Source organism: Ruditapes philippinarum, unplaced genomic scaffold (genome assembly GCF_026571515.1).
Source record: "Ruditapes philippinarum isolate M1 unplaced genomic scaffold, ASM2657151v2 ctg3206_1_1_1_1, whole genome shotgun sequence".
Classification (NCBI taxonomy): domain Eukaryota; kingdom Metazoa; phylum Mollusca; class Bivalvia; order Venerida; family Veneridae; genus Ruditapes; species Ruditapes philippinarum.
This window is the reverse complement of record NW_026859304.1, coordinates 218,598-227,393: the sequence shown is the minus strand read 5'-3', so window position 1 is coordinate 227,393 and position 8,796 is coordinate 218,598. Positions and strand designations below refer to the sequence as shown.

The window sequence follows — 8,796 nt, the reverse complement described above, 5'->3', positions numbered from 1 at the left end:
GCAGCAGCGGCACTAAAGATTTTCGTGATTTTATCAAGATACACAGCTGCATTCATCAGTTTGACACCTATCGAAATTAAACAAATATTGAAGTTAAAACTAATAAAATTCTTTGTTGGAGGGACAATTATGTTTATGCTATATTCAACAAAAGTAGAAAATTTAAGATTGAATCTCCGATGGATTTATTCATTTTAATTTAACCATTATTATTATTGTTATTATTATTATTATTATTATTATTATTATTATCATTATTATTACTATTATTATTATTATTATGCAATTGCGCTATAAGTTCATTGTAACTCACCATTATCAGGTTTGATATCGTAAGGGACTTCTTCATTATTCAATCTGATCTTATACACTTACTATTTTGCAAAAAAGTTTAAGAACACCGGTGTAATACCGAATGCACGCACTATGGGCTGCTGTTATGTTCGTTTTCTTTTCCCACCAGTAACCTGAATATTCTCTCATGACCATAACAGTTTTGCTGTGATTAAAAACTTGGTAGGGTATACAATTTTCAGTCTTTCGAAAGAATAAATCGTATATCATGTTATAGTCTGATTTTATTGACCTGTCAGTTAAGAATACATTATTTAGATATTCGACCCCACTTTGGTTATATCCGTAAAATTTACGAGAATTAATATGCAGTATATAACTAATCTTTTGAAAAGACACACTAGCTTCATGTATAGTGTTTTGTCACATCAGCAATATCAAAGTCAGTTAATTGATTACCTTTTATCTGATAGGTCTATGGTTCGATCAATACTTTCACCATTACTTTAGGCCTATTCTTTCTTTATTTTTTAATATATTGTGATTATAATGGCCAAAAGCTTTCAAAATTGTTTGAACAAAAATGAAACAACTTAAGTATCGGTGATTTGTCTCATTTTTGTATTGTTTTTACGGCACTGAAATGACACATGTTGATTCTAATTCCAATGGTTTTTAAATATTACTTCTTAAATTGAGCCTTGACACGAAATTTTCAACAGAGTAGTCAAATTACTTAACGTTAATTCAAAGTTTACGCATATTTTTAAATTACACGACGCGCACCTTTCCATTCAGAACCGTGCATTTTTTAAAAGTTGAGGACATCAGTTGACTTTAAGCAAACAAAAAATTGTTATTGCACTGCAATAATAAAATTGATAAACCACAATGATGACGGTTTCCTCAGATGGAAATGACTCATTCTTTGCAGCCTGAAGGTTAAGTACATACTGTGCTTACTGATATACTTGTTATGGTAACCTTAAACCTGCTACAAAACACTCGCTGAATCGTGATCTTACGTACAAAGACATAAAATTTCAAGGAAAATATGAGCTGACAAATCTAACTCCATCTATAAAAACGACCTTTGACACTAGCAACATAAAACACGTTCAGGGCTTATGTACTAATATAACAATGAAACAGTAATAGAGAGTTAACTCAAAAATCATAATTCAAATTGAGTAAAAGCGCATTTCAAGCTGGAGTTTAATTTCGTGCCAGCTCGAAGATCGCAATTCAAAAATTTCAAAGGCAGAATTTTGAACTGGATTTGAATTTCGAGCCAGCTCGAAGATCAAAATGCAAAAATGTCAAAACCTGAATTTAAAGTTTAAGTTGACTTTCCAGCAAACTCAGTTAATATGGTACTATATGAACGGATACTTGCATGCATTACCCGCCCAAATGTTGCATGACTTACTTCATTGAATGACACGTCATCAAAACAATTTGTAAAGACTTCTCTTTTTGTCAAATGAACAATCCGCCACATAAGCTCAATAGGTAGGGCGTTGGACTGTGAATCGGGCGACCCGAGTTTGATTCCCGCATTCAACTATTCTTCTATCCTATCAAAATAAAAAAAAATCGAAAAAGAAACATAAAAACGCAAGCACTGGGTTATTTGGATAATTTGGAACTACAAGCTAAGGTTAAGTGTTGCTTAGCTTAATCAATATTTTAAGTATGTAACGGTCAAAGCTTAAAACAAACGTGATAATCAATATCAAACCCGACAAAAAGTCCTATTATTAAATCTTCCAGTTTTGAACAATATACATGTACATAACTTAACTTAATACAAATAATTCAAAATATTTAACTCGATACGACAACGCAACACAATATAATATCTTGAGAAGCATAATATTTTTAGTTAAGATCTACCATTTTTAGAATCATATATTTATGTTTATATGAATACTCTTTTTATAATGTAGAATAATATAGCTTTTCCTTTTCTTTTACATACAGACAACAACAGATAAATCAGCAGCTCCTTGAAACACAGGGCTGATAAGCTGGTAGATCAATCCTTTTATTATTGATATACTATTCATGAATTTGGTATTTTCTAAGGCCCATTAGGCCTATGACATACATGACGAGTATGTAATCCATGTGTTTTTAAAGTTAGGACAATAGCATGAAAAATTTGAAAAAGGACGTAATTGTAGACATGTTTTAATTGATACTGATCGTGAGTTATATTAGAAAGTGTGACTTTCTCTGGTAAAGTTTCAGGTAATCTTCATGCATAATTTATAATGCATATTTACGTTTATTCAATTTTACACAAAAAAAATCACGAAAACTCAATTAGTGGATTGCTTTGCCTCATTGCTTAACTTGAATTTCCTTAAGATTTAATTTTGTATTATGCTGAAAAATATTTAACCATGATGTACATTATTATTATCATCTATTTTAGCAGGTGAAAATGACGATACTAATGACACCAGAAACGAAACCGAAAATAACAATGAAAATGACAAGGCTCTTGTTGCTGCGATATCTGTTGGTTTGCTTCTAGCTGCAGGAAATTTGATTATTTGTATTTGGATCAGGAGGTAATCAATAAATACAGTTCAAATATATTGTTAAGATTCAACTTAATAACATACACACAAAAGCGAAAACAATTTAATCCGTACAAGAAAGCGTATTTTATTAAGATTATTATTAAAATTTCCTCTATATACAACATCTTTACAAAATGTTAGCTAAAGTTTCCATTGTCGCGATACTCTATCAATAAATGGCTTACATGTCCTCAAAACGAAATTGTTAAAGTGCTTTAAAACTTTCGCCGATATGAGTTATATACATTCTTCAAACAAGAATAGCATTGTCACAAAATAAACCCGTCATTAAATCTTTAGGCGGAGAAGTAGGCGATAAGGAGTGTGACGAGCAAGGTCAACCCCACACACATTTCCGTCTGAATTATTTTTCTTCTTTTGTGACTTTGACCTTGGTTGCAATGATCGCAATCTTATGTGCGCAACACTCCCCCTCGCAATGATGAAAATGTGTACCAAATTATATAAAGTTCCCTCAATGCATGCATAAGTTTTGCTCTGAACAAACACTTTTCAAAGAGATCTAAGTTAGACCTTGACATTTGAACTTGGTTGAGACTATGTTCATGAAAGTCGATTACCAATTGTATAGAGTAATATTAACATTACTCCAAGCATATGCTCAGGTGTATAATTATCTTTAATGCCCCTGACCTTGAAACTATTAACATAAACTACATTTTTACACCTAAAGTAGTGAAAGTACCATTTGTTTTACTATTCCTCAAAATGTGACGATGGGTAAATGGTCCCTTAACACATCGTCACATTTTATCTAAAACTTTGACCTATATATGTGTGACCTTCACTTTGTTCGCAGGGACCTTCATTTTAAATATTTCTCTATGGGTGTAGCAGATATACTCAAGACATTGTCTGGACAATTCATATTTTTTAGTGACCTTGTCTTTGCATATAGTGACTGTTATTATAAGTGTCACATCCGTAGGTCCGTAGGTATGACTTAACCATTTGTGTTACAATCCTTCAATAAATGACAATTACATGGTCCCCATATACATCTTTATATTTTTCAGAAATTTGACCGCCTTGCAATGGTTAAAATTTGTGACAAGTTATATTGAAATTCTTTTATACATGTAATTCCCAATTTTCTGTTCGGTGACTTCTGGATGCTCTAGTGACTGAATTATGCAGAGGCTGTGTGGTGTAAACTTGTCTTTTCTTGTTTATCTTTATACTCTTTTTTCAAATTTTTGGCATTTGTTCAAGAGATCTGCATTATATTTCTATGAAGGTTCACACAATCTTCCATATGTGTAGGAGATATGCTTTGGACAAAATCGGACCCAGCCCACAAGGTCATCTGTCATGTAATACAACGTGTATAGCGCCGATGCCTGACTGGTTAAAGCCGTTATCTTCTAAAAATGTGCGCCATCGCTGTGGGTTCGAATCCCGAAAAGGATTTTTGATTATTTCATGTGAGAAGTTATCCAACTAGCTTAAAATACGCCAGTGGTTCTACTCAGATGCGCGTTCAAGCCTGAAATAGTGCACGGAAGGACACTTGAGATTTTCCTCCACCAGTAAAGCTTGAATGCGCCATATGAACTACACAGTGTTGGCGTCACATAAAACCAAATCATAGATACAAACATCAAACAAGCTTACAAGTATCAAAGAAACACCGACAAATATCCACTGAAATCCCAATTTTAGCAAATTTAAACAAATTTTATGCTAAAAGTATTTTAGAAACACCGACAAATCTACTGAATTTTAAGGTGTTGAATTAGCCATATTTATCATAGTTCTTTATCGAATTCTAACAGATTTACCTTTTAATATATTTTCAGGCGAAAACATGATAGACAACAGCAAGACACGCTTCCAGAAACCCCGGCATCAGATAATTCAGCAGCATCCGACGACCCGTACAATTATGCTGAGATGGATCTCCAGGATTCATCAGAAAATTGCACACAACAATCCACTGAAAGAAAACCTATACCAATAAAAGAATGTGCAATGATACGAAAGCTTCCAGAATCTCAACAACAGATTATTTAACAGTAACAAACAATGCTGACAACTACAATGAAATAGAACTTAAGGATCCACCAAGCAGTCTGGAAGCTGGAATCAAATGCTCTGAAACGAAGTCTAAATTTCAATACGATTATGCATATTCTCTTCAATCTCAAAACCAAATAAACAATGCCAGTTATAATTATATTGAATTCAACAGTGACGGAACTACGACAGAAATACCTGTACAAGTTAGCTCTGATATTTAAAATCGTAGCCTCTTGGACATTATGTCATCTCTCTTATATGTTAAGTTTGTTATTTGATTTGATGTTAGAAGTCGGTTGATTGAGATGTGCACGTGTGTTCTTGTTTGATTATAAGTATGGACTGTACTGCAGCCTGATGGACATAATATGTCATCGTAATTCATACTCGTTCTTAAATGTTAATATTAAGTATTTTAGTTTGATTTGATGAAAGTAGTCGGTGTGCCAAGCGCCTCATCCCTTGTAGGGTGTCTACCGACCAAGTATTTGATATGGTTTATTATCATTGTATTGTTAGTATTAGTTTCGTTCTTAGTCGGTGAATTAAGCGTTATATCACTAGTTGGGTGACTACTTTCTTCACATGATACATAAGGGATTAAAAAAGTTTATACTCAGTATGTTACTTTTATCTTGACTGTTGTTAAATTCTACCAACCCAAGTTTTCTTGGACCTCTTAACAAGACGATTACATGCGTGTATTTAACTATTATATTTTTTGTAAATTTTGAAATTAAATATATAAGATTAAATTCATAGTTGTATATTCAATTTACATAATAATTATATACATATATATCGGACCACTGTCTGTCTATACAAATAAAAATTTTTGTGACGTACAAGTATGTAGCAATTCAGTGACCCTCAAAAAAAGAACAGAAATAAATCTTTTTAATGCCAACTTAGCGTGTCTGTCCAAATATGTGTCTATATTTATGGGGAAGTTGCATATTAAACCCTGTCCTGCTTAGTTCCACACTGATAGACGATTCCTTGGCATTTCAATCCCATTTTATAAAGTAACGACCTTTAAAGTGATACTTTATGTTATGATACATGTATCCATAGTAACTTAAATCTTATTTGTATTTTTTATAAATTTGAGAATCGCACCAGCTATTTCAAACGGTGGATCCAAGAGTTGTTTTTATTGATACTATTTCAAATTGTCTGGTTCATCACACGCGGGACAATTTTTATCGGCGGAAATAGTTGCTTGATTTTTAGAGAGGCCGACATTGACTGATATTAGGACACTTAAACCATCTGTAAATATTTCTGTTTTATCAATTTTTTCCTTCTTATTATTTCTATTGCTTGGTTAATAGGCTGCTGTCGTTTCACATGTATTAATATAAGAGTATTTGTTATATTTTATTTTATATTCTTGAATCATTACTCCATTTTTGTCATATTCTATAATTCCTGCACCTGCTAAACCAGCATCCGGGTTTTTACTTTCATCGGTATAAATATGATAATTGTCCATATAATTCTTACTTTTATGTATGTTAGAGCTAGCTGTGACTAGACTTTCTGTATTTATGTTACCTTTACTTATTTTGCTAGTTTAAGGATAAATCAATGTTAACTGGCGATATTTCAGTTTTTTTTAGCTATTTAGCTTAGAATATCTAAACTTTGTTGTTACGTTTTTTTAAGATAATTACTATTATTACCCCTCATTTTTTATGAAGTGTTAATTTCCGAAAGACCACTGGAAATTATTGATACTGTTAATGCAAGTGTACCACCTGACTATGAAATTTGTACTGTTGCAGGGTATTGTTTGATTTTATTAACCTGTCAATTGCATACTGATTATACGATCAATGAACACAATATATTAGTCTTCGACAAATGTCTGGTAAATTTCGTGAGATGTGAGTAGTAAAATGTGATTTAATTCAAATTTTCAACGAAATAAATACACTGAACATTACAGCACAATATGATAAACTGCAGTTTTACAATTTCTAAATGTCCTACATGTTGTAAGATCGAGACCGCGTGTGTCCATATATTCTTTTTATAACAATTTTCAACATTATTGAAGCTATGATGTTTTATGTTGTCTTTTTGTTTTATAATATATTTTGAACCTATTTTGGTAAAGACTATTCCTTTTCTTAATAACATAGTTAAATAAATAATATTTAAAATTCATTCGGATTAAAATCAATAAATGTCATTTCAGTGCCGTAAAATACAATACAAAATTAGACAAATAAGTGTTTCTAAATTGTTCCATATTCGTGTAGACAACTTTGCAAGCCTTTGGCCATTAAAATATACTTAAAAATAAAGAATGAAAAGTTCTAAAAAAACAAAAGCGGGGATGTACGTAAAATTAATGTTCGAACTTCTCCAATTATTGATGTGTGAGGTACATTTTTGCTTGTCATTGTTCGCCATTTATACCATGCTTGTAATGCCATCATGGGCATATTGCCTAATGGAATAACTATAAATTGGTAAATTTTCAACTTACTAAGAAAAGATTGCATCGAGAATACTAAGAATAGCTTTGACAAAACTGTGTATTTCAGCTCATAATCTTAGAAAAAAGACAGGTAGATATTCATGTGAAAGAATAGATCGTAATTTGAGATATTGTTTAATTTGCAATACAAATGAAATTGAGGATGATGAGTTCAATTTTGTGTTTAAATGTCTTGCATCTGGAAATTTTAAAAATATATATATTAAAAATTATTATAGAAATAGACCAAGTATGTTTATGTTTACTCAATTATTACAAAGTGATAAAAAATAAAGAAACAGTTATGCTTTGTCAATATATTAATGAAGCTTTCAAATTAAAATACCAGCTTATTAATGCTTAGATATGTATATATATTTCAACCACTTTTATGTATACCTTACATGTTCAAACTAATGAAAAGTTTTTACTGTGTATAGAAAAGTATGTATTAGCTACCATGCTTTTTATTCTTGTCATTTGTATTTTATTTCGTCCATCTAATACATCATGCTTACTTTCATGTCATTGTATTTTTCATGTCATTATATGTGTATGCTTGCACGAGAACTTTGTATATTAAGTGATAAATAAACGGTCTTCTTCTTAAATATTTTTGTTATCTATCATTTTAACAATCAACAACAACGACGTTAAGACATTTTATCACATCATTTATTACCATTAGTTACATGTCGTTACTCTATTTCGAGAGCATGTCCGAATACTAAAAGATAGCAATTTATCTTCTATTGTATATTTGCTTATTTAATAAGTAAGGCATTTGATTTTCAATAAATCTTTACTTCTTAAAATGATGAGACGTAAAATGATGAGATGTTAAATTCTAAAACTGAGATATTATTAGAAAATTTGACAATATCTTAAATACACTGACTATACTAAATAAATGTATTAGATTTGCTAAAATCCACAATAACTATGATACCATAAAGCCAACGAAATATACCTTTAGGGATGGACCCTTGATAATTATGATACAACATATCTTTATAATCATATATTTTATATAGTATTGCAGACATGATATAATTGTTTTATATGAGTTTACCATTGTTCAACATAGAGTAGTTCTCTCAAAACTCACAAGATTCAGCTGATCATCACATACTACATGTTGTTAAAGTGATCTTAGCATTTAAATTGAAATATATCTGAAACAGTTAAAATCTCTAAATGTGTCTGGTTTTTTTTTTTGGTTTTTTTTTTTTTGCATATTAACAAAAATAGTACAGATACAAACCTTTAAGATTATACGATATAAAAGATATTTCCTGTATTACTTGTTTATACCTGCAGAAAATTCTTTTTATGTTATCCTAGAATTAAAACCAGGTATTATGTACAAACTAATTACTTTTA

The 8,796-nt window shown here is 30.9% G+C and overlaps 1 protein-coding gene across 1 annotated transcript; it reads left to right on the top strand.

Annotated features, from left to right (window-relative positions):
- Positions 1–2,734: 2,734 nt before the first annotated feature.
- Positions 2,735–7,265, top strand: LOC132756008 (uncharacterized; the record flags this gene model as incomplete). The annotated part of the gene is made up of 2 exons (XM_060746953.1): positions 2,735–2,873; positions 4,706–7,265. Coding segments are annotated over 2 exons (353 nt in total), but the record flags the coding sequence as incomplete, so codon positions are not given.
- Between the last annotated feature and the right edge of the window lie 1,531 nt (positions 7,266–8,796).